Here is a 15,381-nt window from a genome sequence, read left to right on the forward strand (position 1 = left end):
CAGGCAATTAATTCTCCATAAGCCTAGACAATTTAAAATAAAGATATGAGGTGTGATTGCTAATCAGACACAAAATGATGAGAATGTGATTATTAAATATACTGTTTAGTCAGCTTTAAAACTATTTAAGGAATTACTGTAATATTTTTTCTGTCTATGAAGAAATAACATAAAAAATGTGGTGCACACTGAATAACCTGAGTAGCGGGTTATTTTAAAGTGTGCACCACATTTTTTATGTTATTTCGAATAGACAGAAAAAATATTAGTTATTTCTTATTAATTCTAAGTAAACCATGAAAAAAACGTTAATTACGTCACGATCTCATGACAAAATCATATCTATGGGCTGATAAACAAAACAACGTCAGCCAATCAGAAGACTTGTTTCATCAAAAATTGAAATATAGAAATAACAGACAATCTGATATACATGTATGCTTAAAACAAAAAAAATGAAAAGAAAAAAAACAAATATAACAGACAGCAACTATCAACTGATAGTCTGGTTACATGAATAGAGAATAACTAGCATAAAAAAAAAGAATAAAGAATAATTGTGAGAAAAAAAGAATCAGGTAATGAATATTGATTGCTGAAATAAATGATTTACTGTACAGAGTTCATCTAATTACAAAATAAGTTATTCATGAGAAGTTTGCACAAAAGCTTTATTTTTAAAGATAATGAAAAATGCCTTGTAAGTTTAATAGAACAGAAATTTAGGACCCCCTAATAAATCATTTAAATAAGCTCTGTTTTATAATATCATTGGAAAATTAAGACTGCCATTTAAAAGAGAAATTTTGGTAGGGAAATGGAAAATTGTAACTAATTTTACAGATAAAATTCATACCATGATTAATCTATAATAGAACTTAACATGGCTAGACTAATAATTGTGCCACCTATAGATTAAATTAGTACCTAATTATGTTTATAACTAGTTTATTTTACAGCTTAGACAATTACCATATATGTCAAATCAGGTAGAGTGTTACCTGACCAAGTTTGTTGTTCGATTACAATTGGGTTTCTGTTACATTTTTTAACCATGAATTTTTACACATTCGTGTACTTAGAAAATTCACCTTTTGTGCAAAGATAAGAATTTGTTTTTTTAAGGCAGCAACCATTTGATTTTCTGGGGGGGGGGCTATGGGTTTTTTTTCTGTACAAACTTTTTTTTTTGCCTGCGGTGAAAAACAATCTATTTTTTTCGCGACAAGTCGAAAACAATTTTTTTCTTTCAATTTTAGCATTACATATAGTGGCAGCTGAGGGTGAAACAAACAATTTTTTTTTTCTCCAAAAACTGGAAACAAACTTTTTTTTCCAAAAAAAACCATAGCCCCCCCCCAGAAAATCAAATGGTTGCTGCCTAAATAAAGCTGATATTATATGAATAAAAACTGGAAGGAACTGATATATGGATGAATTCATGATAAACATAAGATGAATAAAACAAACTCATAGTGCAAACCTATACAGCCAGTTTGTTTATTGCAGCTTAAGGGGGTTCGCGGGTCTAAATCAAATTTTTTATTTAATATAAGATTTCGCTATTTTTTTCTATAAATGAACTTTATCTTATACCTAATAGAAAAATAAAATAAAAAAGGGTGGTCACCGATCATTTACGCTCACAATCTGCCTTCGAAAGAAGCATACGTCTTTGTAAAGGTACTTTTTTTCTGTTGAACTAATAGGAGAAAAAGAGGTAATATCGAAATAAAAAAAGAACTTAATTACAGAAATCGCTTAAATTTTACAATTATTTAGTTAATGTATAGCTTATTTGAAAACAATAATAAAAAATATAGGTCACCAATGAGTAAAAAAAGATATTTCAATTTTAATGACAAAAAATAGCATTTTTGCAACAAAGGGAGAGAATTTGGAGCTTTTTTCATGATATAAACATTTTCAAAGTCACCTTGGGCCAACACGAATCAGGGGCGTAGCTAGGCAATTTTGATGTGTACGCAATGCCGGAGAAGGAAGTCTTACGACAGGGGGTCTGGGGGCCTCTCAAGAAGCTCTGGGGTAAATGGTGCAAAATCCTGCATTTTCGCAATTTCCGAGGACTTAAAATGACCTCATAGAAATCTTACTTTTAGAAAAAACAGGTCAACCTTTGAAATAAATAATCAGAGAAAAACAAAGAAACCCGTACTGTCGGCTTAACAATTTGGTTTTTTTCCCCTTATGTGTAGTTGGTTAAAATGGCTTGATTAGGTATTATGATATTTTATTTGTTACCAAATCATGCTGAACCCACTTTACATTAGAAAACAAACTAATTTCTAAGCCAACACTGTGCAACTTAAATGGTATTTTTTTTTATTGAGAAAATACATAAAAAAAAATTCGAATCACATATATCTTTATGTTTTATTTTATGAGTGATCAAGCAGTGTTTTTTTAGCTTTTCTTTTTTTCTCTCAAAGTTAATTCTGAAAAATCAATGCCCATTTCCTTTCTTTTTTTCTACTAAAGATGTCCAAAACCGTGTCTGCTTTAATTTTTTCTCTCGGTATATGTTCAAAAGACCGAGTCCAGATAAACGATTCGTTTTCATTGTACATGTATTTCTCAAGTAGGTCTTCACTCTTCTCATGGTACTGAAAGACTGTTCTGCCGTTGCCATCGAGACCGGCATACATCGAACGGACAGACAGATGCACAGACAAGAAAGCACAATGCCCATCTATTATCGTAGGTAATGCATAACAAAATAAAATCATTTTTTCTTCTTCAACAATATTAAATAAAATTCTAAAAATTTGCTAGTTAGTAAAGGTTAAAAATGGTAGTAAAGGGTGGGGTTGGGACTTCGCGAAAAAAAGTTTTTTTTAATTCAAATCAGGATTACGGAAAACCAAAACTTTAAAACTGAAAGCATGGAAAATACGCACTTTCATTTAAATTTGGGAACATGTTACTTGTTGAACGAAAAAGGCACCCGTCTTGCACTAAAATTTAAAAAGTGAAAACATGTTGCAAGAAAATTACCCTTTACCACCCCCGTTAAACTTAAGTTGGACTAGACTGTTTAAGACTTATACATACCTCACAGGAAGTTCATAAGAATGAATTGATGTCCATGGTCTCTTAAGAATGTCATATTTTATTTCATCAGTTATTTTTGAATCTTCAGAAAAGATGTCAGGGTAAAGAGGCATAGAAGACGTAACCGATTTAATGTTTGACGTCATGTAAAAATATATCGGTTGACGTCATATTCCTCGTGAATCAAATATGGCCGACTCCAGTGATTCAGAGCAGTTTTCAGACGGGGAGAGTGATGGAGATTTTGAAGTTATAAGCGGTAGCTCGGAATCTGAAGATGAGATGAATGATGTTCCAATGAATGCCAATCCTTGGTTTCGAGTTAGACCTCCTGAGATTGACTATTTACACGACCAAAGATTTGTAGAGAACAGTGGCCCTCAGAATGTCCCTGCTGCCGACGCTAAACCTATTGACTATTTCTTGCTGTTTCTGACACTTGATTTTCTACGACACATTGTCAGAGAGACAAACAGGTAAAATTTACAACTAACTGTTGCGTTATATGTTACATTTCACATATGAAAATAGTCATAAGTTTACTCAGTACGATATATTAATGCACACGTTGCGATTATGAAGACATTTGCCTTTGTTTTTTCTTACCTTTGCCCGGTCGTTTCAACACATAATATAATATAAACTATAGATATAAAATTAGTATATGATTTTGCTGATTCTATACACTAAGCAAAAGGAATAAATTATAAGAACAATGAATGGTCGGCTGGGAGTCAGAATAAAAGGTCAGAGTAAGGTGACATGTCTTCCTGCGCAATGTAAACTTCTGAACTAGTACAACGCAGAGAAATTTTTTTAACGTTAGTATGAGTATGTTCTCGTTCTACACATTTGTTTGACGCTGGGCGTTAAACAAAAAAGCACTAAAAATTACCTAATGGGCTACGAGCATTCGTGAATTAATAATTTATTAGGTCACGCGTTGAGAATGTTTTAAACATGTTTTAATTCTAAGATGATTTTTACCATTTGTATATTTCATATCAATTATAATACTGTCATTTTTTTTACAGGTATGCACAAGACTTCATCACTAGTCAGCAGAGGATAAGAAGATTTTCGCGTCTCCATTCCTGGTTTAAAGTTGGTGCTGTAACTTTAGATGAGATGAAAGGATTTATATCAGTAATACTTAACATGGGCCTTATACGTAAACCATCCATTACAGAATATTGGAACACCAAATTTCAAAGCCAGGATACTGTTTGGTTTCGTAACATGTTTTCTAGAAATCGATTACAGAGCATTTTAAAAAATTTTCATATCGTAGATAATACTACAATACCGAATCGGAACGACGATAATTATTCACCCACATCAAAATTTCAGTGCTTCGTTGATCTTTTTAATCGACAGTCGAAACAACATTACATTCCAAAACAGAACCTAAGTATTGACGAAAGCTTAATCGCATCTAAAGGCCGGTCATCCATTATACAATACATTCCTTCAAAAGCGGCGAAATTTGGAGTCAAACTTTGGGTATTAGCCGAGGCCGTCAGTGGCTATATTTGTCAAATCAGTGTTTACAAAGGCAAACAATATGACCCAACACCACAAGGAATGTTACAGGGTGCTTACGTAGTCAACAAACTGTTAGATGCCGCAGGATTGTTTAACAAAGCTTATCATTTATTTACTGACAGTTTTTTCTCCTCAATTAATCTGGCTAAAGAGCTTTTAGCAAAAGGAACATTGTTCACTGGAACATTACGCGCTAATCGGAAAATGCCAAACACAATCAAGAATCCTGTTTTGCAGGAAAAGGAGAGCATTTATATTAGACAAGGAAGAATTCTGTTATGTGCATATAAAGAACGGAATGGTCGAAAACCAGTTAGAATCATATCCTCTTTTTCTAAAGCAGCACAAGAAAATGACAAACCGGCTATGATTTGCTCGTATAATAAATTTATGGGGGGCGTAGATTTGGCTGACATGATGACAGAGAGTTACAATGATGGACGAAAAACGTTAAAGGTTTGGAAAAAGGTTGTTTTTAATCTTATGCACCGTATGGTAATAAATGCATACATTATTTATAAAGAAAACACTTCCGATAATCCGAAATTGTCAAGACTATCCTTCACACAAAGGCTGATAGAGGATCTCGCTAAAGATCACATTGTGCTAAGAAACGAAAACCAAGACGACAATAGACAAAATAAGAACAAACACGGGATCAGAAAGTTGCCCGGTCACAGAGAAAAAGATTGCGATGTATGTTCAGACAGAAATGGTTACGGGGGTCGAAGGAGGAGTAGGACTGTATGTCGAGTTTGCGGAAAAGGTGTTCACCGGATTGTAAAGACAATCATTTATGTGTTGGATCATGATTAAAGTATATTTTTTGTTTCTAATCAAATGTTTTTATTTTTTAACAGGTGTTCAGACAACCCACTACAATTACATGAAATAGTCATTTATAATGTACGAATCCTCACCCCTCACATAAAGATGTCTCTGTACCAGGAGCATGACAAGCACTTTTGAAATTACCCTATTTGACTTATTTCTTGATGGTATTTGGTTTTTTTTAATTGATTTTAATCGGTCATTCTATTTGAATTGGAATTCGCTCATTGAATGTTTTATGCCTGTTGTATTGTTTGATTTCGATTCAGCGTACTTCTGAAGAATCATTATTCCATAAAAGGTGCACATGCAGTGCATTAAAATTGGTTTCAGTAATTAAACTTTTCGACTGCTATCATAATTTAGTGAAACTGTAATATTTCTTTGATATTATTTTTTTTATACAATACAAAAAAGAAAATCAGCAGAAAATCCACACAAATTAAAACAAATTAAAAATTGCATAAAAGTATGGCCAACGCGGCTTAAATGAAAAATTTAAAGCACTTTGCATGCATCTAAGCAACGTGCTGTAGCCCCTCCCACAGTACACAAAAGAAGCGACGTCACTGAAACCTATTGTTCGACGTCAAGGAAAAAACATCGGCCGAAAATCGGCCCGTGGCAGTCAACGTAGTATATACAAATCGGCCTAAAATCGGCCCATGGCACAGAAAACGTTAAGTAAATGATACTTTACAAAATATACCCCCCTTAAACAAAAAATAGAAAACTATCAACAAAATAAATTAATAAATGTGTTTGAAATTATCAATAATGTAAAAGAACAGAAATATTATTTAGTGTGACAGTCATAATATAAAGCAAGCTTAATTATGGAAGGGTCTGGATTTGCCTTGACATTATCACCGTAATAAAAAAATATAATCCCCCCCCCCCCAAAAAAAAAAAGGAAATATAAAAGCAATACACATACTGATATTACAATAATTATCAAAAATGTGTGTGTATTTTGTATTTTGAAAAAGAGGCGTCATAAAAAGATTTTTGAAATGTAATTTTCTTTCCGTTTTTTTAAATCGTGGAAAAAATAAATTTTCCCGGACTTTTTACTTGACAAAGGGGAATAACTAAAGACCACGTGGTACAAACCGGAAACAACCACATCCATAGCGACCATAACAACGATAAGGGCTGTCGCACCAACACATTGCACAGCACTTAGCGATACTTGACAAATATCGTTAGAGATCTTTTTTCATGTAAGTAGTACAGTCGGACAACATTCGAACAAGATGGCAGCAGCTACGGCAACACTGAGGAGCACTGAAATTCCTCCTACTATGCCAGAAACTACAAGAAATATGACGGTAAATGGGATGGAAACAACATACCAGGGAAACACTGGACCTGATATGGGAATTTCTACAATGGGATTCCGGTCTCAGAAATACAACCCAGCAGAGTGGCACGAGACCAATTATTCCAAATATTATCAGTCCTTTTCTGACCGAGACAATGCCGAGAGAATCAGACACGAATCCAAAAGAACCATGAATGAAACTGAGTCAACTACAAACAAAACACAGGCTGAAGTAACCAAGAAACTTGGTGAGCGACTCCAGGACATTAACTTCTGGAAATCTGAGTTGGAAAGAGAAATTCAGGATGTTATTTCAGAAACTGACTTGCTCTTGGCACAGAAGAAACGTCTAGAGAATGGTTTGAGAGCTACTGAAATCCCACTACATATTTCCACAGATAATTTAAATTGTAGACAGAAAAGACAAGGTGTCGATTTAGTTCAAGATGATGTAGAATTATCTTTATTAAAGGTAAGTAATTTTACAGCACTTGCATTTATGACTTGTTTATTATACAAGTACATGTTATCTTTAATATTATAATATATACAATGTACATGTATATATATATATTTTTCTGAGTTCAAAGTAGAAAAATGTATAACCATTTAAATGCCATGTTTATATAACAACATTGAAAATAATTTTTAGCTGGTATTCTTATGGTTATAATTATAATAAAAATAGGTTAGAGGAAGATATACATTTCTAACATTTAATTTTTATTGTACATACAGGTCTGTGATGCTTGCAAATTAAACACAAGATAAATTGAAAAAATTCACACGCATACACAAGTTAATTAAATAAAACATTAGATAAAAATTAACTACATGTACCATTGAATTTATAAATGATAATTATGTTCATTGCTTATTGAAATTGTAGGGTTGAATTATCTTATGTTTTGCTATTTTCTTTCAGGAAGTAGAAATAATTAATAATGTTCAAGATTTGCTCAAGAAAACTATAGATCAATCTGAGAAACAAATTAAGTAAGTAAATTTCATATTGTACTTCCATGTGTCATAAATTGTCTGATGTTGCAATCTTATCAGAATATAGTTTTTAATTAACTAAATTGTCACCAATAAGCAATCAGGGTAAGAAATGTAAGCCATGATTGATCATGATTCCATACAACTTACAATGTATCACTATTTGGAAATCTGCACTGGTTGACCCTTGATTCTTGAATCTGCACCTCTTGATCTATTGACATCAAAAGATGGAGTTATATTGGTGATCATATTGAACTTTGGCATGGTTTGAAAATACATGCTTTTGTACCCAATTAGACTTCTTGAAACAAAATTTGATAATTTTTCCCTCTTACGCCCAATAAACTCTGTACATACAAACAGGGTGCCCATTGGCAGTTGAAAAGGTATAAATGTAAAAACAAAAACATAAAAAACATTGGTTAAATGCATGCCATTGCAATCTGATAAAAATCACAGTTTTATATTTAATTGAGCATTAATGATACACACACTCATACCATATTAAGACAGATGAGTTTAAACATTCCAAGTAAGCTATTAACAATATAATCTGTAAAACAAAATTCACAGATGTCTGAGACAATCTTCAAATAATGAGAATTTCAGCCTTGTTAATTTACCATTTTGATCTTCAATTTTAGATTAAACAGAGAAGCTAAACAGAATTTGGAGATGGATTGGAGTGATAAGAAAGAGGCATTAGAAATAGATACCAAGTCAGGATCCCTTAGGAACCACCACACAGATAAACAATTTTATAGTGGAGCTGCTAAATTTGAAGAAATGTAAGTTTTTTTTACTGTTTTTTTAAGGAGTTGCTAAATTAAAGGAAATATAATTTAAGTTACCTTTTGGGAGTTTTACTGTTTTTTACCTGAATATTCAATCTAAAAGAATAACAAAAGACAAACAAGATTTTAACTTTTGACTTGCGTTAACTATAATTAATGATTAAACTGTTGAAATTTCATTTTTTTGTAAAAAATCCTAAATAAACAATAGTTATTTCAATGTTTTTTTTATAATTTATTATTCATATAAATATTTAGTAAATGCATCTCATTTGTTCTGAAATATCAACAAAGAAAGCAATATATTGGAATTATCTTAATTTTAGTTTTGAAAGTAAGAGAAGATAATTATATTACACACCCTGAGTTATTACCCTTTATACACTTCAAATCTTTATTGTCATTAAACCAAATTATTAAGTGTTATGTGAAAAAAAACATTGTACAATGTACAATGAACAAAAAATAAAGTGAAGACAAACTGTAAAATAAGTAATGAAATAATAGATTTAACAATTAAATGTTGCAAGTACAGACATGTTACTGTATTTAATCATTTTTAAAATTTAAGGAATCAATTGATTCAGATAAATTATTCAAACCTGAAGTAACACTTTGAGATATGTTTCTTACATGTCATAAAGACTTAGAAGTAGACAAGTAGTCCATTTTCATTGATGCATTAAATTTTTCAAAAGCTTTCTAAATTTTCAAGCATAAAAAGAAAAAAACCCACTCTGAATTGATATTTAGTCTTAATTTTATGAAGCAAAACTCTGAATAAATGACTTTTTTGTGGGTTAGTTTTTGTTGATCAATGTAAAGTTGCCTTTGTACTTTTTTTTGCGGAATGATGTTCGTCATATTTCTTTTGGTCATGTTGTTTTCCATCTCTTCCAACATTAGGGCTTTTTTGTCTCTAAAGAAACAAATAAACAAAAATGGAAAACTTTGATAGAATTAATTGCATGTTTCAAGATTTTAATAATATGATCCTCAATATTATTATTTTTATTAACTATCTTTATTCATATATTACAGCCAGTCAACACCAGAATCTTGGGCACAGTTCTCACACGATAATGTCGTGCGTGCAGAGCATGAGAGAATGGCTTCCATTCAATTACGTCAATTGATTGACAACATCCTTGAGGACTCATCACGAGATATGAGAGAACAGTGTGACACAGTAGATGTTAACTTTACAAAGAGAATTGAAGAAATGGAAGATGCTAAAACAAAGCTGGAGGAGAACCTTAACAAAGTAAGTTGAAGTTAAATAAACACACTTTACCATCCAAACTGAAAGCTAAAAATATTAAAAAAATAATTTATTAAAGTTGCTGAGATTCAAATTGAAGTTTGACTATATAAAAGTCAGAGAGCAATGACCTTACATAATAAGTCTCGGAAACATTATGCCTATTGGTTTGTTAAAAATATTATTTAAAGAGTTTCCTCTTTTACAAATTGTTGATACAACTTTCACAGATTTTGATCACACTATTAATTTTTTTCTTCTTAAAAATTTGTTGTTGTAAATGTTTAAGTTTAGTAAACAAATAGTATTTTTCTTAAAATGTACATTACTTTGGTGTGTAATTAACCAAAATCCCTGTGGAAGTGTTTTCCCATTTTAAATAAGAATTAAAAACCCAGTGAAATTTTTATTTTTGATATACATGTATTGGAAACATTTAAAAAAGAATTGATAAAAATTTTGAAATTTAAATTTCCATTTGAAATATCTCATTATTTATTAAAAAAATGTTATTTTGTTTGTTATTAGTTTTGAGGTTATTTGTTAGAGAAAAATAAAATATGTATTAAGGCAATAATAAGTAAATTGTTTAATTTGATATTTGAGTTGTCTCCCCTCATTTGTAAAAATTACAACTGAACAAACTGACTCCCTAAATTAATAGTTTAAATTTGAATGCTAAGTGTCTTAATTAATTTTTGTAGATGTTTATTCTTAACACATTAAAGTGTGAAAAGTGGACAAAATATATTAAACATAATTTTATTTTCATATTTTTTTACAGATCTGCAGAGAAATTACCCAGATGGAGAGTAACATTGATAATCTGAGAAAAGCCATTCGTGATAAGGAGAACCCAATGAAAGTATCTCAGACTCGTCTCAACAACAGAACATACAGACCAGGTGTAGAACTATGTAGAGATCCAGTGCAATACAAGTAAGTATTCAATACTTACCAAAGTGTTGATTGTAAACAAATTAGTCTTCTCTAATAAAAATATGGTGTTTGAAATAATGAAACAAAGTTCATATACATGCTTTTGATTTCAACAGTCCATAAATACTCTGTTTCTGTTTTTTTTTTTAGCTAGTTACATGCATTAGTGTAAGGTTAATACATGTAACCGAAATGTTTAAATTTTAAAAGTTTATTGTGGATTTCTTATGAAACACTGATTGGCAGATTAAGAACATGTACCAATATAATGTCTGTAATAATTTTAAAGTTTACAATGAGTTCAATTAAACAGAGCGACTTACAATCATAGCTCATTTTGAATAAATGTGCAATTGTTTTATAGCTTTATGATATAAAAGTCATTTGGATGTACTTTTTAATTATTTAACATTACAAAAAAAATTTACTTTTCAGATTGGTGGGAGAAGTAAATGAAATTGCACAATCAATAGATGCTCTTACAGAACAGCTGAACAATGCAGAGAATGCCCGAAAAGACCTCCAGGATAACCGAATGGCTCTTGAAAAAGAAATCTCTGTAAAGAAAAATAGCTTGTTTATTGATAGAGAAAAGTGTGTCACCACACGCACACGATATCCCACCACACTGAAATTGCAGGGACATCAATAAAACACTATGCTTATGGATTTAGAATGATGCAGTATTGATGATTTTTTTCTTTTTTTCTCCATGTTTTGTCGTCTGCAATCATAGAACATTCTCACCATATTTGGTCATCATGACCTTATATAGGCATGTTGACCAAATATGGCAATAGATTTGCACTGCACATGTACTTTGTCGACTGCCTCTATGTATCTTTGTTTGCTCATTCATTTTTCCAAACATCAAATGTGATAATTTTTTATATATTATATTAACTCTAAAATGAAAGTATTATTTATGTGGCGGAGAAGATCGTTGATGCTTAAAATTTAAATCAACAGTTCAATTGTTGAGTTTTATTCAGATATATTTAATGTTATGTAAATAAGTAATAAATCATTCAAAAACCTACATTTGTGTCAAATATAAATATATGAAGATGTGGTATGATTGCCAAATAGACAACCCTTCAAATAAAGGCAACAGTAGTATACCGCTGTTCAAAACTCATAAATCCATGGACAAAAAACAAAATCGGGATAACAAACTAAAACCGAGGGAAACGCATAAAATATAAGAGGAGAACAACGACATAACACTAAAATGTAACACACATAGACAAAATCCCACGAGAATAACAAATATAACATATATATATAACATCAAAACCAAATACATGAATTTGGGATAGACAAGTACCGTGACACGTCTTATCGCAATGTGAATTTACACTCAAAAATAAAAGAGACCAAAAGGCACAGAAATTAATAATTATAGGCCATCATACAGCCTTATTTCAACAATGGTTCAAACCTGTATACAGCATTGCTATACTATTTTTAGAAGTGTCAAATTTAAAACAATTCAAAAAAAAAAGTAATAGCCTGATTTATGAACAAAATAATGAACCAGGATCTAATGGACATATGAGCTGTTGGCACTAATTGATTTGGTGTCCTTTGTAAATGCGTTGTCTGTGAACTTTCTTTTTAAAATCTACCTCTTCTGAAACAATAGCCATGTTAACTATTAAGTCTGTGATTCTTCTGCAGGTTGATCAATCAAAATGGCCACTGTTTTTAAACTAGATTATAGGATGTGGTCTGGCTTATATCAATACATTTTAGCAATTCGATAAAACTACGGGTAACAAGGGTAAATACATTTAGCCTACCAAGTTTTACCCTGAGAATTTTGAAAAATCTTGTCAAAATAATGAAATTTTATGCTACTGTCATACAAGTGAGAGATAGGTTTAGCTAGCTGCAAGATCAGGTTTGATCCATCACTATCTACATAAGAATAATCCTGTATTAAGTCATGGATAAGACAGATGCTATCCATTCGTTTAATGTGTTGCAGCTTTTTTTTTTATTTTGCCATTTGATTTGGAACTTTCTGTTATGAGTAATTTTGTGATTTTACTGTCCACCTGTTTTTAAGTTATTGCCTGTGAAATGTTGATTTACTCTTGTATTTCCTTAACCACTGTAAAAACAATAGGATCTTGGTCAAAAGTATAATCTGCAAAAACTATTGTTATGACAAGTTATATTCATCTTGAGAAAACTACTTGCTTATGAGTTGTTGCCTCTTAAATATTGTATTTTTCTCTCTTGTGATGAAAGTCACAGAAAGGAGACAAGAATTGCTTTTATGTTTATTGATATTTTGTATAAAGATGCATTGATATCAGTACATCTCAGTTTGATGGCTATTTTGAGGCCCTGCCAACAAGGTCAAGGTTCCATGACTGAATAACTTAGCAATTTTTAATGTTAAGGTTTTTGCTTCAATGTTAAGGTTTTTGCTTCAATGTTCAGGTTTTTGCATCAGTTAGTTTGATATGATCTACTTGTAATAGATCAATTGTATTTTTTTTTATAAAGTTGGATCAGTAAATATCAGTTTGACAACTTATTGAGGCCCTGCCCCCTAGGACATGGTCCAGTAACAAAAAAGATAAGAAATGTTCAATATTAAGTTTTCTACTAGTCAATAACACTTTCTATGAAGTTACATTACTGTTTGTACATTTTGTGGACTTCGTTCAGACCCTGCAATTTAGATCATGGTCCAGAGTCTAGCAATGAAACAAGAAGCAACGTTGCTGTCCATCATATTGTCTTGTTCTGAATTATATGCTGACAGGCAAGACATATCTCTGTATCAACAGTTAATTCTAATAGATGTTTGCTGTTATCATGAAAACAATAAGAGCAAGGTAAAAAATGAAATTGCAAAATGGTTCAGTACTTTATAAACGTATCTACCCATTAAATATAAAACGAAGATGAGGTCAGATTGTGAATAAGACCACTCTCTGTGAAAGACCAAATTACTTAGACGTTATTAAGTGTTCAGGTTGGGAGTAAGGTGGCGGAACGACCATTCCACTTAAAAAAGTGGGAGTGGGTGGGAGTTATGTTTTTACCTAACAAAATATTCTGATGATAAAAAAAGGATTATGAATCCTATTGTGGTAAATTTTGAGAAAAAATATTAATAGCACAGAAAAACGCTAAAAAAAATGCGGTTTTTTTTCTTACCCTAACAAAAACATAAATTAACCCCCTTTTTTAAAAAGTTTTAAAAAAGTTTTAAAATGGTTGCTCTCCTTAACAATTTTTTTAATGAATCCACAGTAAAGGGACTGTTAACATGTTTTAGAGTTATAGCCCCTGACAATCAATATATTTCATCCAGTTTAAGCTATATGTAGAATATTAAAATATATAAAAGTTCAAATTCCCAACAGTTTCAGCATGACAAGATCCCGAAGAATGCTCTATAACTTTGTACTTAAATTTGACTTTTTAACTGTTTTATTAGGGTGGGATTAATGAGTCTTTTGTTGGCGAAAACCGCGTTTGACGCAAAACTCACAATTTCAATCCTGATACCCTCAGCCCAGCTAGCAGTCATCAGTTCGGTGTTGACATGACTATCAATTATATGGTCAATTTCATAAATTTACTGTATGCAAAAGTATTTGAATTATTCGAAATACTTACGATTTTCTTATCCCAGGCATAGATACCCTAACCCGTATTTGGCACAATTTTTTGGTCATCGATTGACCTTCAACTTTGTACTTGTTAGGTTTTATAACTATTTTGATGTTAGCGTCACTAATGATCGAGTCTTATGTAGACGTAACAAGTGTCTGGCGTATTACATTATAAGCACAGTACCCAAGTTAATATCTAGAACATTTGAGAGAGAAAAAACTGTCCTCCTGATTTGGAGCTTTTGTCTGTGAAATAATCTTTTTTTGCAGTTTTTGGTCTGTTATTTTGAATAATATAGTAGCTAGGTTAAATGTATATACAACAATCATCATTTAAGTAAGATCTTATTTTTTTTTTGGCTCGAAAATGTTTATATTTCACATTTTGTGCTGTTACCTTCTGCATTATTGGAGCAAGGTTAAAAGTGAAAACTACAAACCTTATTAGCATGACACTTTACACTTATATTGTTGACAACCCTTTTTAAAAGGAATTATTGTCCTAGAAGTGTTATGGCAGTTTAAGCTGTTATCTAAAAACCTATGAGCTATGTTAAACAAGTAAATCAGTAGGAACACAAACCGTAACTATTGTATTGCACAAAATAGTGCGAATTAAAATACTGGCGATTTTTTTCTGAGTGAGCAATACTGGCCCTTATATGCCGCTTGATCTTTTATAATAAGCTATCTAAGATACATACGTTTTAGAAAAAAATTGTAATTAGTTTTATCAGAAAAATATGCAAGCTTAATTACTAGTCACAAATATTATATATCTCCATGTCTTTGCCACAGTAAATTTCCATAAACTGTTTTTACCGTTATTCAAACATGATTTATCTCCCTTATACTTGATTTTTTTTTAGGACGGTTTCCAATTTTTTTAAGCTCTCTGGTGTCGAGGGCCTCAACATTATTTTACTGCGTTACAATCAAATAAAATCAATTTAAATTAATTGAATTTTAAAATCT

General features: G+C 31.3%; 2 protein-coding genes across 2 annotated transcripts; both read left to right on the plus strand.

The window, feature by feature from the left end:
• Positions 1 to 4,108: 4,108 nt before the first annotated feature.
• LOC139490181 (piggyBac transposable element-derived protein 4-like) lies at positions 4,109 to 5,433 on the plus strand. The gene has a single exon (XM_071277029.1). It carries the CDS (start codon positions 4,201 to 4,203, stop codon positions 5,431 to 5,433), a length of 1,233 nt encoding a protein of 410 aa, XP_071133130.1. The 5' UTR covers positions 4,109 to 4,200.
• A 1,138-nt stretch (positions 5,434 to 6,571) lies between these two features.
• Positions 6,572 to 11,807, plus strand: LOC139489008 (tektin-4-like). The gene is made up of 6 exons (XM_071275032.1): positions 6,572 to 7,244; positions 7,698 to 7,768; positions 8,419 to 8,562; positions 9,610 to 9,832; positions 10,614 to 10,768; positions 11,204 to 11,807. The coding sequence occupies exons 1-6, from the start codon at positions 6,705 to 6,707 to the stop codon at positions 11,418 to 11,420; spliced, it is 1,350 nt and encodes a 449-aa protein (XP_071131133.1). The 5' UTR covers positions 6,572 to 6,704; the 3' UTR covers positions 11,421 to 11,807.
• The last annotated feature ends 3,574 nt before the right edge of the window (positions 11,808 to 15,381 follow it).

Source organism: Mytilus edulis, chromosome 9, assembly GCF_963676685.1.
Source record: "Mytilus edulis chromosome 9, xbMytEdul2.2, whole genome shotgun sequence".
NCBI lineage: Eukaryota > Metazoa > Mollusca > Bivalvia > Mytilida > Mytilidae > Mytilus > Mytilus edulis.